Genomic DNA, 19,936 nt, shown 5'->3' with positions numbered 1-19,936 from the left:
TGCTGGCATTCTCCACATATTGCTTTATGTAGGAGTGACAGGCACATGAGAAAGTAGGATATGTAAGAAAGAAATGAGACCTCATAACATGCAAGTCTCATTTAGTAACACACAAATCCCTTATGCTTCCTTCCTGAAAGCAGAATTTACAAGAAGCAATCAAAACTCTAAATGAGGGACAAGTTGGGAATCCCATCTTACTATAGTTAAGTGCGCATGGTTCTATTAACTGAGAAGCCTTGAGGAATTCAGTATGGACCTGCAGGTGTTGTTTTCAGCAACATAAAACTCATAAAGATGTGGGAATCTACAGAGGCTGTTTGCCCTCTTCATCAGTTAAAATGCAGTAAATCTGTCTTATAACTCACAAACCCAGCAGCAAGGCTTCAACCTCTATAAACCAGCTAAAGACAGGAGCAGAGTAACAGTACAGCAAGCATGGTACTTACCTTGCACATGGTCAATCAGAGTTTTGCCCAAGCCTCATATAGTCTCCCAAGTCCCACCATGAGTGATACTGAGCACAGAATCAGAAGTAACCCCCGAGCATTGTCAGTTGTGGCCCCAAAACCAAAACAACTAAACGACCTAAAGACAAGAAATTCTGAAGAAAATCCTCTAGGGGTTCTAGAGTCCTTCTCTGGAATATTTAAATGGCACCTAGGGGCATTATCTTGGACGGTAAGCCCAAGTACAAGATTTACAGTCTCGGTCTCTAGAAAGCTAGAAGAATAACAACACTGTTGACGCTCTGGGCAATTCATATGTCTTTGAATTATCCACATATAGGTATGTGTACTAGAAAAAAAATACAACAGACACACACACAACACAGACAAAGCAGGGACCTTATAAAAATCCTTACAATTTTTTCTTCTAGCTCAACATATTTTTAACATTAGTTTAAGAAAAGCACACTTTACTATTTTGATGCCTCCTCAAAAAATATAAAGTTTAAGGAGCACCAGAGTACATGCTGCAGAATTAATTTCCCTTCACTAAACAAGGAACCCATTACAGGGGTCTGCAAATTCTTCAACAAAGGGACAGACAGGAAATATTTTGCGTTTGGTGAGCCATATGGTCTCTGTGGCACCTACTCAATTCTGCTGTTTATTGTATGGCTTAAGGCACTAATAGATAATAAGTAAATGGACGGCTACGGCTATGAGCCAGTGAAGTTTTACTTATGGACACTGACACTTGAATTTCATTTATTCTTCACATTATGAAATAATTATTTCCTACTGGGTTTTTACTTCAACCAATCCACAATATAAAAGCCTTTCCTTACCAAAGCTGAAGACAGGGATTTGACCCATACACAGGATATGTATGTTTGCATTTGAGTGGCCAAGATTGTACAATTCAGAGCAAAGACTTGCAAAAGACACTCCAGGTTTTCAGAGGCTATTTCATTTCTGGGTTAATGTAAACTACAGGGGTTGGAGTAGTAATAGATCAGGTAGAGGATTTGCCTTGCACACAGCTAACCTGGGTTGGATCCCAGTATCCCATATGGCATCCCATCCCGAGCACTGCCTGAGTGCAGAGCAAGGAGTAACCCCTGAGCATTGCAAAACCAAAAAGAAAAAGAAGGAAGGAAGGAAGGAAGGAAGGAAGGAAGGAAGGAAGGAAGGAAGGAAGGAAGGAAGGAAGGAAGGAAGGAAGAGAAAGAAAGAAAGAAAGAAAGAAAGAAAGAAAGAAAGAAAGAAAGAAAGAAAGAAAGAAAGAAAGAAAGAAAGAAAGGAAGGAAGGAAGGAAGAAAGAAAGAAAAAGAAGCTATACAGGAAAGGTCAGCAAGGATACTGCCATGTGACTGCAGCCTTGAGGTTCATTGTAGAAGCTTCAAGTGTGGGCAATCTGCAACCCTAGCACCTGAGTGCTCTTTAAATGTGTATTAATGTGATTCTGATACACTGAACTTGGATCTCTTTGATTCCTGTCTGAGGCTCAGTCTTAATCTCCCCTTGAGATGTAGGCAGACTGCAAGCATTGTCATCTGCAGGATCCCTACACATTCCTAAAGCAGATCAGAAATGACAATCTGGCTTGCCTTAGGAGAAGGCACAATGCACATAAGAACTCCATTTTGGGGGCAACTAGCTGAAGTCTACACATGAGTAAAGAAAGAGAAGAAAAAAAAAGAAAGAAAGAAAGAAAACCAAGATATGAGTCTGGGAAATGCATCACAATTAGCATATGCAGAGAGTGAGATAGAAATGAGACAAGACTGGACTACAACTCGTTAGTTTGTTTAAACTATTTGGTGGATATAAGAAAGCTCATTAAAACAAAACACAGGGAAAAAATAAAGAAAGCGCATTAAAAGTATTTTCTCTACTTGTATACAGTAAGTCATCCATAAGAAAAGGGTGGAACGAAGCCAGAGAAAGAGTATACAAGGGCTTAAGGTTTTACCTTGTACATGGTGACCCCCCATTCAATTTCTGGCACTACATATGGTCCCCCAGAGTACCACCAAGCGTGATGCTGAGCACAGAGCCAGAAGTAAAAACTCTGAGTACCACCACGTGCAGTTTCCCAAAACAGGGAATGGGAAAGGAAAATCAAGATAAAAAAGTAGTGTTTATTCCTATAACGTAGTTACTTCAATAGTACTACATATAAACTATTCATTGTCAGTTAATTATTAAATAACCCCTCCTTTCCCAGAAAGAAAAAGGTGATGTTACACGGACTGTGTTGAGAATACCCACTTCCTTCAAGTCTGTCTTTTCTTCCTTTCTTTAAACCCAGCCATCTGTAGGTACTAAGTAACCTCTTTCCATCTAGCCCTGGGCTCAGTTATGTTCCTGATCTTACAACAGGGAAATCACTTGTCATCGAGTGTAGCTATCACTCTAGGCTGCCATCCTACTCCCATGCCTAAATATCAGAGATAAGAAAGGTAGTGTTCTGTCTGCACCCTTTCTGAAAAGTGTAAATGGAGTGCTAACCTCAGGACGAAGCAACTGAAGTGCTGAAAGACAACCTTTAGTCTCCCTGGGAGCCAGAAAGGATACATCCCCACAGAATAGGTATCTTTTTAAAAGATTCACAATACTCATCCTTGAGTGATTTAGTCTATCTTCCTAGTAGCCCAGTTCATTCATTTTCGTGGCAGATATTTACTAGTAAAAATGTGTACAAGAGCTCTCTCCCTCCCTCCCTCTCTCTCTCTCTCCCTCCCTCTCTCTCTCTCCCTCCCTCTCTCTGTCCCTCCCTCCCTCCCTCCCTCTCTCTCCCTCCCTCTGTCCCTCCCTCCCTCCCTCCCTCCCTCTCTCTTCCTCTCTCTCTCTCTCTCTCTCTCTCTCTCTCTCTCTCTCTCTCTCTCTCTCTCTCTCTCTCTCTCTCTCTCTCTCTCTCTGTGTCTGAGTATGTGTGTATTCCCATTAACAATGACTATCTTCTGGGAGCTGACTCTCTAATGCAACAATCATCACATAATGTATGCTGTCGTATGCTTAGAAGAAGAGTATTTGGGGGCAGAGAAATAGTAAAACAGGTGGATGAAGCCACCCGGGTTCAAGCCCCTGAGCAGCACTACATACTGCCACACCTCAATTACTTGGAAGTAGTGAAAGTACAGAGTACTTCGATATTATACAACAGGTGGACTTAAGAGAAATCAGGGATAGTTACCCAAAGAAAAAGCCATTTCTTCCAATTTCTCTGTTGATTCCACAATATTTTTCTTAATTTGCCATGAAATTAGGTATTTGATGTCTTGACTTAATAATTCTGCCTTAATTAGTTCAGGCACTAATATGGGAATTTTAATCTGTCATTCTTACCAATTAAGTTTATCTAAACATATGTTGTTAACTTTAGAATTTCACAAGTCATCCTTGGGAAAAAAGCAATTGACTGTAGATATTTGAGAAAAGTCTAGATGTATTATCAACCTTCTATCACAAAATCACAGTTATCAACTAATAAGTCAACTAAAGAATTACATTAAAAAAACAAAGCAGGGCTGGAGCAATAGCACAGTGGGTAGGGCGTTTGCCCTGCACGCAGCCAACCTGGGTTCGAGTCCCAGCATCCCATATGGTCCCGAGCACTGCCAGGAGTAATTCCTGAGTGCAAAGCCAGCAATAACCCTGGTGCATAACCAGGTGTGACCCAAAAAGCAAAAAACAAAACAAAAAAACAAAGCAATAAAAAGAGGAGAATACAGGCTGAGAAAATGACTCAAGGGGTTGAAGTACATGCTTTGCCGGTGGGAGACCAAGTGCTGAGCACCAAGCAGGGAGTAGCTCCTGAGCACCACTGAGTATAGCTGAAAACCAAATCCTACTGCTCCCAAAAAAGAATGTGGATAAAAAATAACCAAGAGATAACTGAAACTCTGTTATGACATTTTGTCTAAGAGAAGGCAGACTGATAATATACCAGCAAAACCACAAATAGTATCACTTTCACCTAGTAGTTCCAAACTCTACACCAAGGCATTAACCAGATAGTTTGTCAGCAGAGAATTGCCCCCAAGTAAACTATAAAAGGAAAAAGAGCAAAGATAAAAAGACAGTGATCCTAACTAGGAATTCTGATTCTGTGAGGCGGGGATGTGCGAAGTCTTAAGACTCGAGGATAAGCTGTGAATACTTATCCCAGAAAATAAGACTTATACTGTTCTGTCCACAATTTCAGGAAACCCATGACCTCCAGAAGCCCATTCAAGGGTCCAAGATTAAAAAGTCTTTAGTTCAACATAAAAGATGAATAGAATATTAGTAAATCAGATCTATAGTTATCAGCAGTTATAAGGAATTTAATGTATCAAGTCATTTTCTATTCCTCATTGACTGTAATTATCCCTACAACAACTCTGGAAGTGGTATCACTTATATAATCTTGTTACATTATTATCATCTACTGGAACAATAGCACAGTGTGTAGGGAGTTTGCCTTGCACGAGGCCGACCCAGGTTCGATTCCTTAGTCCCTCTCAGAGAGTTTGACAAGCTAGCTAGAGTACCCCGCCACACTGCAGAGCCTGGCAAACTACCCATGGTGTACTGGATATGCCAAAAAACAGTAACAAGTCTCACAGTGGAGATATAACTGGTGCCCACTCGAGCTAATTGATGAACAATGGGACTACAGTGCTACTTTTACGAAAAGTGAAAACTAATTTTGGAGAGTTTGACTGATGGAAAGTTAAGCTGTCTCACATACAGGCTTCTAGTGTAGGTCTACAGTAACGAATTCAGTCACAACCATCCTCTGAGATAATGTCCAAGATAGTGTTTTAGTGTTTTGAGTGTTTTATTCCTATCAGCAATTTATCTGCACAATTCCTCTCAATTTAAATAATTTTTGAAAAAACTTAAAAAACATATTTGCACTTCTCTAGTACTCTCATGTGAACTATTCATAACATAATAATAAAGGCCCATTGCTGCATGATAGGAAAATTTTCATGTCTGGATTTGTAAACTACTTCAGAAAATGCATAAAGAAGTGAATCAAGAATCTACTCAAAATTTCAGTCGCCACTACAAACAGGCAGATAATCTCAATCTGGTAGCACAAACATCTTCTGAAAAACATCTTCCAAATGGTTAGAGCGACTGAGCGAGCAAGTGAGAGAGAGAGAGAGAGAGAGAGAGAGAGAGAGAGAGAGAGAGAGAGAGAGAGAGAGTTTGTGTGTGTGTGTGTGTGTGTGTGTGAGAGAGAGAGAGAGAGAGAGAGAGAGAGAGAGAGAGAGAGAGAGAGAGAGCGTGAGAGCGAGAGAGTGTGTGTATGTATGCATGTATGTTTGGGGTGGATGTGAGGCAAAGACAATCACTAATAATTGAATAGGCTAGAATCACACCCAAGTATGACCCTTTTGTGCTAAGTAGTTAAGAGGTCTTAGACCTTCATGGAAAAACCTGCTCATGACTATGTCCCAGCAGAAAATAATACAGCAAAAATTGGGTCCAGGCCAATAAATTTGGATGTGTCTCAGTGCAAACCAAGTGCCAGTGAACCTTAATATAATTACTCATTCTCTACAGGGGAATTACCAATAATTAGCACCCTGTTTCACAGAGTTAGAAATCCTTAATGGAAAATGTACCCATACTCAAGAGAATGAAAACTAAGTACAAGGGAAGATCAGGTTCTTTAAAGTTCTACTCCAATTGCTTCCTAGGAGAGTTACCACCTAGTGATTTTAATTTTTTAAGCCCAGGCGGGCTGCCAATTCAACACTAAAACCGGACTAACAACTGATTTTTCCTATTGCAACATCGCCAACAAGTCCTGTGCCTTTCCTCTCTTTCCTTTACTCTTGAACAACAATTCTCATTTTCAAAATCAACTAATTTGCTCTATAATCTGTTCCAACTGGAAGCTCTTATAGAGCTGTCACTGGTATTACTCTTCCTCTCTGTGCCAGGAGGCCAACAAGTGGCCAATTCAAAAACCCGAAACAGCAAACAGAGCAACACTGACAATAGTAACAAAAAGTACATGTGGAGAGAGTGACAATAGACCCACTCTAGACTCTAATGTTCCACTCATAAAAGTTCTACCTACTCTTGAACCACTTACAAAAAAAGACACTTAAACCAAAAACATACCAAAACGCTGACAAATAAAATTGTGCTGGGGGGTTGGGGAATACAAACTAAACTTTCTAGGTATCAAAACTTCACTGAGGGTCTTTTTCTTACTACCACTGAAAAGAATAATTAGAAGTAAATCTGAAGTTGATTGGACCCCAGAAGTCCTATCTAAACACAAGGTGTCCAAGACTGGCTCCGACATTAAATAACAAAAGCTATCCAGGGACAAATAAAATCTAAAAGCAAAATCTGACAGTTCCTATGTAATCTGACTTTTATTTGGAGGCACTTCTTTAGCCACTGATTTTCCCTAAAGTACTTTCACCGGTTTTACTAAAAACTGCAGAAGAATTATACTCCCATTTCCTGGCTAACAGCATCAAAGGTTTCAATCTATAAAATTCTGACCTTCCCCAGTCCCCACACCCAGCTTTGATATTGGCAGTTTGTACACAATCTGTCCAACACCCTTGGCTGCAAAAATGCTATACGTTAAGTAGCATCCTCAATTTCCTAGCTTTTATCCCATAGAAATAAGGCCGCATAAATCCTCCTTTTTTTTCCCCCAAGTTCAAACTTCATTTTTGCTTGCCTGCAGAAATCTCCAGTGACAAGGCTGATTCTTCAGCCCCCACACCGTCCCCCCACTCCCACCCCCCTGCAGCCCCCTGCCGAAGGCCTTAAAGCATTCGTGAAAATGCCCTCTAAAGCTAATTCCATCCTCCACTGGTCCTCCGCCCTTAGGGGGTCAGAGTAGACGGGACCTGGGTTCAACTCAAAGTCGGTCCCCAGCGCGCGCCCTTGAGCCACGCTTCTCACAGCTGCAGCCCCCCGCCAGGCCTCCGCAGCCGGATTCGGGCCGCTCCCAGAAGGCTCCCGCAGGCGCCCCGGAAACCGGCTTTCCAAACGCGGTCCTCCCCCGCTTCCTCGACAGACAGCATCCTCACGTGAGGTGGAGTTGTGGGGAAGATGGGCTCAAGTTCCCCGCCCCGGACAAGCGGGCAGGAGAACTTCCCTGGGCCCGGCCGAAAATTCCATCGGAGCAGAGGGGGGAGGCAGGGAGGGGGAGGTGGACTCACCTTCGCGACAGAGCCCCATGACTTCGCGGTTTTTCCCAAACTCCTTGAAACTTTCGTCCAATTCCGTCCCTAGGAGACAGACACACGGGAGGAGGGGAGAGGCAGGTCAGCGGCCGGGAACGTGACGCACGCGGCTGCACGCACCCAGGCGGTGCGGGTCCCTCCGCCCACCCCGAGCCGGCGATAACATCTCGGAGCCGCGGGGAGGCGGGTCGCGGGTCGCGGGCCGGGGGCCGGGGAGCCGGGGGGTCGGGGGTCGGGGGCAGAGGCTGCGAGGCTGGGGGGCGCGGAGGGCGGGGACACTCACCGTCCTTCCCAGGAAGTTTGGAAGCCTCGACCCAGAGATTCCACGGCTGTCCCAGCATCGCTTCGGGACTGGGCAAGGGCCTGCACTCCCCGACAGTCGCCATGGCGGCGGCGGCCGAGGTGGAGGCGGCGCCCGGGCCGCCGTCCTCCGGCCGTAGGCGCCGCGGCGGCGGCGGCGGCCGCTGGGGCTGCGGAGGCTGCTGGGGCTGCGGCTGCTGCTGCTGCTGCCGGGCGGCCGCCGCCGCCGCCGCCGCCGCCGCCGCTCCGCCCGCCGCCGCCGCCGCCGCTCGGCGCGGCTCCCCCCTGACGTCATCCGCGGCCCGCTCCGACATTCTTTCCGCTCCTACAATGTAACAAAAAAGGGGGAAAAGAGTCGCACGGGGGCCGCTTTTAAGGAGGCGCCGGGGAGTTCCGGCGGCGTCCGCGGCCCGCGGGCCGGGTGGGGCGGGCTGACAGCGCCCCCAGGCCGCCGAGCGCCCCCGGCCGCTTCCTCCCGGGCCACCCCCCGCCCCGGGCGCAAAGTCCGAGGCGCGGGCTCGCTTTCGCTTTCGACTCCGGCGGCCCCTCGGGGGAGGGGACCGGTCCCCGGCCGCCCGCCCGCCACCGCGGCACCGCCGCCCGCCGGCCTCAGCCCCGACCTCGACGCGGGCGGCGGGCGCCGCCGGAGGCCCCCGGCCCTGCCCCGCGCCCCGCCGCCGAGAGGCCCGCGACCACCCCCGGGCCCGGGGCTGCCCACCCTGAGGCCGCTCTCATCCCCGGGCCGGGCTCGACTGCCCCACTCCTTCCTTCCGTCCGCGCGGCGGCACCCGGCCGGCTCCCTTAAGCGGAGGCGCCTCCCGCCGCCTCCTCCCCCTCGCCGGTCCCTCCCTCTCGGATCGCTCGAGCGAAGTTTGCACGTCAAGCCCCCGGAGCGCAGCCAGGGCGAAGTCGGAAACGCAGCCACCTCGGGAAGAGCCGCACGCGCGGGGCACCGCCGCCTGTCACCGCGGCGCGCCCGCCCGCCCGCCCGCCCGAGCGGGGTGCTCGCGGGAGGTCGCGCAGCTGTCAAAAGCATGAATGGGAAGCGGCCGGCCGGCGTGCGGGGGAACCGCCGGCGGCCGGGCCGGGTCCCTGCCCACCCAGCCGGCCCAAGCTCGGGGCTCGCCCCGGCCCCACCACGGGAAGAGTCGGGGTGCGCCCGGAGGGTCTCGACCTCTGCCCTGCTAAGAGGAGCCCCTGGAATCAGTGTGAGACGAAGTGAAGACAATGGCGAAGACCTTGCAGAGACTCGGCCCCAAATTTCTCTAATTCACCTTCCTTTGTACCTGGAAGTGATTGATGCATCCTGAAAATTAAGGGGGACACCCTGCGGTGTAAAAAGGGGGTCAGTTGGAACTGTCAGTTCCTCTCTTTACTATTGTTTAATCTTGGGCAGTCAGGAGCCCAGGCTCAGGGCAATGTACTATATTCTGAGACATGTTGTAGAGCCATTGTTTTCTGTCAGAATTTGCTTACTAAATTAAGCACCGGCCCACGTAGTTGAGCATCCCTTAACAGCTGAGAACATAGGTTAAAGATGGTAAAATTAAAAGCTACTTAGTGAGCTAACGCATGCTAAGTAGTTGAAGCAGACCATACCAAGCACTTTAGTGTTTGTATTATTACTGTCATTTCAAACTAATGTAATGAAGTCAGCGACAGTAACAAGGATCCTGAGCACATGCTTTACACAGCAGTAATATCGGCATACCGCAAGTCGCGTCACTGTGTCAGTCTGCTCATAGGTGCTTTTCCCTGGAGAGGGAGTGGGCATATTCATATTTTGTTTTTCAGATCTCAGGAATATCTTGTATTAGAAGTGACCAGCTTCTCACAAGAAAATCAACTCACAGTTTTTAATGAGTAAAAAATAGTAAGGAGAAGACAACCTGCTGCAACTTAAACTTAATGTAGGGCTCTTGTAGAAAGATTCAGTTTCAAAATTTTTAGGTTGGGAAGGATATGAAGTTTTATTTGAATGGGGTATAAAATTAATGTGTGAAAATATTCCTGGATTGCATGCAAATATAAAGTTCTAAAAAGTGAAACTATATATGCTCCCAGTTTTACCATACAGTAAACAAAAAATATACAGAATTATAAGAATTAAAAAATTCTAAAGTACTATCTTCATATATGAGTATCAGTGAGACAAAAAAATGCACTGATAACTGCCTTAGTAACTATAAGCTTCTTATAACTCTTCACACCTCAGTGTTGGATATTCCTAACTCAGATTTTGATTCTTTAGGATTTTGAGGCTACACCTCGTAGTACTTGGCTTACTCTTGGCTCTAAGCTCAGGGATCACTCCTGGCAGGGCTTGGGGAACCATATGGTTTGCTAGGGATTAAACCCTGTTCAGCCATGTGCAAGGCAAATGCCCTGATCCCATTACTATCACTCTGGTCCCTGAATTTTGTAACTTTATATTTAAAATAAATGTACATTTAATCTGAATTCTGATGCTTTTTTGAGCCACCATTAGAAAGTAAAGCATGGGGACTGGAGTGACAACACAGCGGGTAGGGCGTTTGTCTTGCATGCGGCCAACCAGGGTTCGATTCCCAGCATTCCATATGGTCCCCTGAGCACGGCCAGGAGTGATTCCTGAGTGCAGAGCTAAGAGTAACCCCTGAGCATCACCGGGTGTGACCCAAAAAGCAAAAAAAAAAAAAAAAAGAAAGAAAGAAAGAAAGAAAGAAAGAAAAGAAAGTAAAGCGTAGGAGTCACTCAATGCCAGAGAGCGAGGAAGAAAATAAGTGTATAAAAATGGCAAATGTGAAGCATAGTCTTCTTCCTCAAGATACAGCTTGATTTCCCTCTTCTACTCTTTTTTTTAAAAAAAATTATTTATGATGATGCTGGCCATCAGACCCAGGATGCATGCAAGGCAAGTCATCTACCATTGATGTATATCTCCAGTCCTTGCCATTTTTTACAGGTGAAAATAATCTGAAGATTCACTAGCCAAGGGGGAGTAATTTATAATGTTCCTATTCATGCTCAATAATTCTTGCCTTTAAAGCTCTTTTTGTTTTGGGGCCACACCTAGCCATGCTCAGGACTTACTCCTGGCTCTGACACTCAGATCACTCCAGGCCTGTGAGATCAGAGGACCATATAATATAGGAAGCCAGGGATAAAACCCAGGTCTACTGCATGCAAGTCTTACCCACTGTACTATTTCTCCAGGCCCACTTTCAAAGTTTTTGATTGGTTCAATAAAGAAAACATGAAGGACTTAAAATAAAAAATTTTCAGCATCTTCTTAGAATTATGACAGCTTTCAGGAGAAATTTTTACTAATATTAGTTACCAGCTATTAAACACCTACTTTCCAGCAAACCTGTAGATAATTTATTGTGTTATATCACTTGATATGTACGGTTATGCAACGTACAAGTAGCATTGTTTATAACTACAATTAATAAAACTGAGAGAGAACTTTGAAGCCAGTCCCTCTGAATTCCTTCTAGTTCATATACTGGTTATTCCAGTTACAAACTATGTGATCGGAGCAGTTACCTAATTTATCTGTACCTCAGTTTCCTAATATATATAACAAAAAAATTCATGTCTTCTTCCAAAGATTATATGAGCAGGTCCAAGGAAAGCACTTAACACAAAAATTAACAAAAGATAAGCATTAAGTATCTTAATAGCAAACTGAGCAATTCATTCACAGATATTCTGATATGGGATATTTACTGGTAAGTTAAAAAGAATGGAGGAATCAAGAAAATGATGATAGGCCATTCCTGTCATCTCCCCATAAATTCTCTTTTGCTGCAGTCAATGCACTTTACCAAATCTTTTCTAGAACAGGCAGTTTCCGATATTCATAGATGGTCTGAATCTTCCAATAATTTGAGTTACCAACAAAAGTCAAAACTGCTACATTCAATGTTTCAATACTCAAATTTGGGCAATAATTTAAAAGTGTTTCTTATACTAACATAATTGTTTATAAACAAGATTTCAACAGAAAGTAAAACATGTGGTTTTATCTATCATGCCATAATAGAAAACATGATGATCTCTTACCTAAAACCCCTTTGTGATATAAAAAGAAAATACTATTTATATTCATTTGATATAATTATTTTAATGTAGTAGTATGCCTTATTTGCTATCAATCAGTTTCCCTGATAGTATTTCTGAGGCCTTATAGCTCTGAGAATCTTCCATATTTGTGTGCATAGATAAATGGTATGTTTTATAAGGTCTCAGTAATGAGACCTCAATTTATCAAACAGTTCCTGATTGCTTACCATTTTTATAGACTACTCTACTAGCCACCAGGGTGAACATAATAGTATTTTCCCTGAGGATATGAAGAGTAAGAAGTAGTGGAAAAAGCTGTCACCACCAATTAGATTCTATGTGACTTAAGAACTAGCCTGACAGAAATGAAATGTGGCCAAATTCTGAGTATTTCATCCCTTCCAGGGAAGGATTTAAAATATGACTTTACTTCACCGAAGTTAAGGATGTTCTCAGTAGGTACCATGGGTAACAAGGCCCCTCTTTACAAAAAGGATGCTTTGCACAGTAGATTCATTTGTGAAATGTTCTGCTCTAAAGTATCATTAAGTGGAGAGGGGGAAAAGGCAGAGTTCATCTTTCCAGAATTTAAATCTGGTTTACTATAAAACGGTTGTTTCTTGATTGATAAATCATTTAATAAAGTCAATCAAATATACATAAATGACTAAAAACTGTCTAAAACTTTTATAATATACAAGACTCCATACAATCAGCCTTTTTAAAAAACAGGCATCTTTATTTGGAAAAAAGAACTTGTCCCAATACAGCATTTTTAATAAACTTGAAAATAAACAAGTATATTATTATTGTATCTGCAAATTATAACAAGTAGTAAGAGAACCTCTATAATGAACCCCAAAGGATTGCAGTCATTTGAGTAAGAGGAATTTCAGATCCACTGAAATAGGATTGTTTTGTCTTTTGTTTCTTTATTTCCTAATATATATATATATAATATACATATGCGTATATATATATATATATATATATATATATATATATATATATATATATATTTGCTTTTTGGGTCATACCTGGCGTTGCACAGGGGTTACTCCTGGCTTTGCACTGAGAAATTATTCCTGGAAGTGCTCGGGGGACCTGCGGTGCTGGGAATTGAACCCGGGTTGGCCGCATGCACGGCAAATACCCTAGCTGATATGCTATCACTCCAGCCCCTTCCTACAATATTTTTATTGCATATTTGTTCTGACACTCTCTCCTTTCATTGGTCAAAACGTTTTCATTCCTTTTCTCCAGTTAGAGCCAGGGCTCTCTTCAGCATATGGGATATGGCAGGCACGCTGTCCCCTGCCCCCGCTTTTTCTTTTGTGAAGCAAGATAGTTTTTACTGAAACATGTAGAAAGATGTAAAAGGGAGAGATGGAGAGAAGTTCATGTCTGAGAGAGAACATGGGCTTCTCCAAAGTGGAAATAAGCAAGCAAAGAGACACTGAGACGAGCAAGCAGGATGCATGTTCAGGGGAGAACACAGGCTTTAAGAGCAAGCCAGGCAGGTGGCTTCTTGCGATGCTCACCTAAGTGAAATATCTGGGAGCTGTAAAGACTTCCCACTATTCTCCCACTGTATTCCAGAAGAAATTGAATCCATCAGCCCAATCAAGGGCAAAATTAGGAATCTAAGGATTGTTGAGATTTAAAGGTGAAGGATACATGTCTTTTAAGTACTTAACTCATACATATCTTCATAATATAATAGTTAAATAGTTCCAATTCCTGAAATTTGGTTTGTTTTCTTAATCATATCTGTGTAGCTGCATATGAATTCTCCTAAAGAAACATTTACCAGTAACAGAAAACTATTTTGATACAATTTTTACTGAAGTGACATTGTATGTCATTATTTTACTGCTGTAGCAGTTAAGATCATGGGTTTTCTTACGGTTGTCCAATAAGCAAAGTATGAATGACAGTTATACCACTTAGTTCTATAACTCTAGGGAAACTAACCTGTATGTGCCTGTTAGATCTATGAAATGAGTAAAAAAGGAGTATACTTTATGAGGAATATCAAGAAAATGAGTAATGCAAAAGTACTCTTTGTTATTATTATTAGCATCATACCTGTTACACAGTAAGCCCCAATTCATATCAAAATAATCTTATAAATTGAAGCAAAAATTTAGTGATGCCAGTCCATGCTTTTAACATGCTTAAGGGGTTCCCACTGACCACCAATTTGTTTTGTTTTGTTTTGTCTTGGGGTCACACCCGGCAATGCATAAGGGTTACTTCTGGCTCATTCACTCAGGTATTATTCCTGGCAGTGCTCGGGGGACCATATGGGATGCTGGGAATCGAACCCGGGTCAGCCACATGCAAGGCAAATGCTCTACCTGCTGTGTTACTGCTCCAGCCCCCCATGTCTACTTTTAAGCCTACGACTAGTTTAGCTATCAAGTAAAAACAACAAAAACAGAAAATGACAAGTGTTAAAAAGGATAGAGAAATGAATCCTGTAAATTGCCAGAAAAAAATGTAATGTGGCCAGCCGGTATGGAAGAATTTGGCAATTTCCTGAAAAAGTTTGAGACAGAATTATATCATAACCCAGCAATTTCATTTCTAGATATATATTCAAATTTATTAAAGTTTTCAACTTTCTTAAAACAGCAGAATAGATGATACAAGCAGCAAAGTCCCCTGCTAAAGAACAACCAGAAACCAGCTGGGTATCACAGAAAATTGTCATTTACTCAGCCTGCTTTGCCTGAGAAATGCATGCATCATCTGATGGTCGTGACTGCCCTGCTAAGAAGAATTGTGGGTAAGGGAGTGTGGGGGGGATATAGACTGGTAAAGAGATTCCTGAGGAGCATAGTACATACTAGCTGCCACTACTGTAGGCAAACCTGTCCTAGAAAGGAAGAGGGACAGTACTGTAACAGAGGTGACAGGCTAGACTTCTAGAAAAATATCAAGCCATCTTTGGGACCCACACTCCACCCTACTGCCCTACCCCGTCAAATGGCCAAGGGGACAGCTTAGGGACCAGGAGCACACGTCTTACATCCACAAGGACCTGAATTCCATCCCCGGCACTAGATGTCACTCCAGTATTGCCGTGTATCTATCCCTGGAGGCCCCTGAACATGGAGATGGTCCTGCTAGTACCACTGGGCCTAAGCAGTGCTATGTCCCCAGGCCCCAGCATTGAGCTGTCCATCCAGCTGGTCAATTTTCACTGGGAGCAGCCCCCGAGCCCCATGAGCTTGAGTGCTTCCCCACCAAGAAAGAAAAGAATCAATAAAAAAACACTCAAAGAAAGCCAAAAACAGTCCAAGTGTTTTACATGAGCAGCAGCTGAACATGCTGGGTCCCCTCTCCAGAGCCGCCTCCCCATAAGAGTACAGCCGTTGGCAGAAATAGGGAACCCAAGTGCCCACAAAGGCCATGGACAACACAGAGCTCTCCCTCTAGGCTGCTCTCCTGTCAAGCCCCACTCATGGACTGAGGTTTTAGATCAATGTCATCATAGTGATAACCCTACCCGGCACCCCATCAAAGCCATAGAAACAAATGAGAATTCCAAATCTAAAACCATAGCGCCACCTGCAGGAAAGGAAGCTAACACAGACGTGGGGTTAGTTTTTGCTGTGAGGGAGGAATGAGCCCAGGACATACATTCAAAGCAAGAGCTGCATCACTGAGGTGATAGCCTGGGCCGCTGACCCAGATATGTAAGCATAAAAATTCTACAGTAATTAACTGAAAAAAAAAACATAATTACTCAAAGAAAACATCGTATCTCCAGAGGAGACTTAATGGCAGAAGGAGGTAACAGACAAAAAATGTTGGAAGAGTATGTAATAGACAAAAAAAGAGCAATCATAATGAAACCCAACACTGTTAGAAAACCTCAATGAAACAGAGAAGCAAGTCAAAGAAAGACATCAAAAAAGGAGCTACAAGAGCACAAGGAGGTTTTCACCCAAAAGATCCAGTGGTTAAAAAAAAAAAAATTCCAGAGGGTTGGCTCTGGCTTGGGTTGGTGACTACCTTGGGGGGGAGGGGCGTGTATGTGTGTGTCTGTGTATATGTGTGTGTGTGTTTCTGTGTGTGTCTGTGTGTGTTGGGGGAGGGGTGTAATTCTGAACAGAGATGCTGTGTAGAAAGAGCACAGTGGATGAAACTCAGTGTGTTGTGGAAAGTATGAAAAACAGACTTCAGTGTCATAGAGGAAAGAATATCATAAACTGAAAATAAAATCACAGAAAGACTCAGATGGAAGAGGGAGAAGAAGCAAGACAGGGAAAAATTAAAGAAATTATCTGAGGAATTGACTCCATTAGAAGTGTAAACCTCACATATAGGAGTAATAAAAGGTAGAGAAAGAAAAAAAAACATGAGCAAAGACCACATTTAAAGAAAAAAAATAGCTATAGCTAAGAACTTCCCAATTATTAAAAAAGAACTATAGATATCCAGAAAACCACAAGAACACCCACATTTTAAAAATCCTAAACAAGAGCATGAGCAATAGAACAGCAGGCAGGGCACCTGACTTACATGTGGCTAACCCATGTTTGATCTACAGCACCACATTGGTTTCCCGAATCTGCCAGGAGTGATCCCCAAGCTCAGAGCCAGGAGTACGCCCTGAGCACCACTGACTGTGGCCCCAAAACCAAAGGTGGGGGAGGAGGGGGAAAGAATTCCAAACAACCTACACTAAGCTATATAAATGTTAAATTATTAAAAGTCGATGACAATGGGGCTGAAATGATAGTACAAAGGATGGGGCACTTGCCTTGCACACAGCCAACCCAGATTATATACCTGTTACCAGTTATTGTCCCCAAAGTACAGCCAGAAGTGATCCCTGAGCACAAAGTCAGGAGTAAGCCCTGAGCACTGCTGGCTGTGACCCCAAAACAAATAAACAAAAAAAGTCTATGACAATGAAAAAATGTTGGTAAGGAAAAAAGTAACATAGAAAGGCACCTTTACTGGGCTTTCCTCAGACTTCTCAGTAGATACCATACAGCCTAAAAGAGAATAGAATAAATATTCATATTACTAAAAGACAAACCTGCCAAAACTTGCAAAATTATAATTCAAATATCATAGAGAAAAGACTTCATCAGACAGACAAAACCTAACAGAGGTTTTGACCAACAGAACTGCTGAAAGAAACTCTTCTAAAATGATAAAAAGGAAAAGATCACACAACCTTAACCAAATAGAGTAGAACAGTAACAGATAGGAAAAAAAATGAAACAAGAGACAACAACCAAAAGATAAAAGGCAATGAAAAGGACATAACTAACATAGTGAGATGGTGATGAGCTGATACCAGCACAAAAAAAATACAAAGAACTTTTTTAGATATACAAAGTATGATATAATCTATATAACTACAAAACAAAAATCTGGAGGTGAGACATGCAGAAGAAAAATTAAAGAGTTGGAGAAAATCATCACGGTAAACTATTCAGATGAAAAGTCAGAAACAAATGGGAGAGAAACAACAGAAACATAAAGCAAGAATGGGGGGGCAGGGACTCAAAGGACTAGAACACTTACTTTAAGTGGAGGAACAATGGGCTCGATTCAAATAGATTCCCAAGCATCGAGTCAAGGAGCAGCCCTGGACCATCACTGGGTTAGGCCCCAAGACAAAAACAGGAATAGAATAAGTCTCCATGAATCATACTCATCCTAAAAGTGAATAGTCTGAACTCACCAATCAAACAAGAGTGCTGAATGTATTTAAAAAAAAAAATCCATCTACACTATATGTTCAAGAGTCTCACACCAAAAAGGTCACACACAGAAGCTCAGAGTAAAAGGCTGCAGCACAGTGTCCTAAGCCAACAATGCAGAGTAAAGGGCAGGAACTGCGACGCTCCTATCTGAGAAAATGGACTTTCAACTATAAAAGGTAACAAGAGACAAAGAGAGATGGAGCGGCAGGGGCTACCTACCCAAACTTGTGCTTACCTCTTTCTGCATTCATAGCACATCTACACCAAAATCTGGTTTAATCCACACCAAAATTGACACGGAACCCCCATGGGGACGCCCAGAGAGACTAGAGAGAGAGAGAGATGTCCCAGGAAGAAAGAATCCCCTTCGCAGGGTAACATACTGCAACTGGGAAGAGAACAGCAAAGTGCAACTTTACCCTGAGTAAGTGGGTAGGGTATGGTGATTTTGCTAAACACCCAGCACCCCTATTCCAAGTCCCTATACTTACAAAATGGGATTGAGAAGCAAGAATCCACAGGGTATAAACAAGGGCTTAGCAAGGAGTACCATCCTATGGCACCATTCTATGACTTCTCCCTATCTCACTAATAGAATAGGTAGATCCCATCCAGGAACTCACGCGTTGGTACTAACAGATCCTCAGAAAATATAGTGACCAAATAGCTGAACTTTCAGTGGGGAGAGACAATTATCAGGAGTGCTTGCAAATGACAGAAACCCAAACCCTCCAGGCCATATGCTAGTAAGCAAGCTTTACCCCTACAGATGAAAAATACCATGCGGGTGGACCTTTCAAAATATAACCAGTTAGCAAAGGGGTTCCACTGCCTTTGTGCTCCCCTTATGTACTCTGTCATCAGCAGGAACTAAGGACCCAGTCTCTTCTTAAACTCACCCCATCAAGGAGTCCACACTCATCACCCAAGTCTGCATGACCAAGGCAATCAGTGCTGGCTGGGCACTAGTGACCTGGAGTCCCTAGCTGCTGCATAGGCCTGCTCAAACTTGACTCACATCACAAGTGTCTTGGGCACTTGTAATCTAGAACCCATAGTAACTGTTCAGACCAGCTTAAACTTGGAAGCTGCAGGCAGAGCCAGTTACTTGTGACTACAAATCTCCCATAGTTGCTGCCCAAGCCCATTCAGACACAAGTCCCAGCACCTGCCCAGACATAATCTAGAAATGTCCTACAGCACTATAGATATAATCAGGAAATAGAAGCACACCTACAATGATTGATTAAGACAACACGCTATCCCAATGACAGCTACACAAACTTCCTTAAGACTTCAAAGCAACAGTCCTAAGGATAATCCCTGAAATAAGATCAATGTGAGAGACTTCAACAAAGAAAATGTATGTAAAACTTTAAGAAAAATCCACACAGAAACCTTGTAACTAAAAAATCAAAGTAACCGAATTTTTAAAAGAGGAGCTTGAGAGTAGAAAAGAAGAAGCTAAAATTTAAATGATTAAGCCTGAAGATAAAAATAATGCAAATCAAATCTCCACAAATGACCAGCAAGGGCTGAGAGCATGCTTTGCTCGTAGTAAGCCCAGATTCGATATCCAGCAACACATGGTCCCAAGCATAAGCCAGGACCCAAGCCAAGATGGGCAGGGGGGGCTGGAGGGGAACCAAGGTTGGGGTTTAGGCCACACCCAGGGGGTGCTCGGGAAGTATTCCTGGCTTTATGCTCAGGACTGACACCAGGTAGAACTCAGAGGACCAATGGTGATGCTGGGGTTGGCAGCATTGCAAGGCAAGAAACTTAACCCCTGAACTAGCTCTCTAGCTTCAAAGAAGGGCATATTTTCATATGTAGAAACAGTAACTGAAGAGCTGGGGCAATAAGCTCAAAGGACAGGCATGCACCCTTTGGATGCTGGAGACCTAGGTCTGATCCACAAGCACTGAGTATAGGTGGGAGTGAGCCCTGAGCAATATGCTGGAAAGAGTTTCCCCAGCCCAGCACAAAAGGTATGGAGCCCAGACAAAATTATAGTAGAAATATAAGCTGAGAACTTCCAAGGCTGAGAACGAATTAGATACCTTACTCTAAGAAGTCATAGTTCCAAACAAAATAAACTCAAACAGATGTACACCAAGACACCTTATAATTAAAATGTCAAAATCAAAGAAAAGATTTAAAAGCAGCAAGAGTAAACCCAACTTACATAACAGAA

The 19,936-nt window shown here is 43.4% G+C and overlaps 1 protein-coding gene across 4 annotated transcripts in view; it reads right to left on the bottom strand.

Annotated features, from left to right (window-relative positions):
• Positions 1 to 19,936, bottom strand: part of ATXN7 (ataxin 7) — a 154,877-nt gene that overhangs the window by 93,403 nt on the left and 41,538 nt on the right. For 2 of the 4 annotated variants that reach the window (XM_055135022.1, XM_055135025.1), the window contains exons 4-5: positions 7,947 to 8,288; positions 7,640 to 7,708 (exon numbers count right to left, since the gene is read on the bottom strand). In XM_055135022.1, the coding sequence (XP_054990997.1) occupies positions 7,640 to 7,708; positions 7,947 to 8,277 (400 nt within the window). In that variant the 5' untranslated portion in view covers positions 8,278 to 8,288. Of the gene's footprint in view, positions 1 to 7,639; positions 7,709 to 7,946; positions 8,289 to 8,681; positions 10,487 to 16,978; positions 17,023 to 19,936 lie in introns of those variants that run through there. The other 2 variants (XM_055135023.1, XM_055135024.1) reach the window with 2 other exon arrangements.

Source organism: Sorex araneus, chromosome 4 (assembly GCF_027595985.1).
Source record: "Sorex araneus isolate mSorAra2 chromosome 4, mSorAra2.pri, whole genome shotgun sequence".
Taxonomy (NCBI): domain Eukaryota; kingdom Metazoa; phylum Chordata; class Mammalia; order Eulipotyphla; family Soricidae; genus Sorex; species Sorex araneus.
The sequence above is the reverse complement of the archived record's forward strand: the minus strand, read 5'-3'. Positions and strand labels throughout refer to the sequence as shown.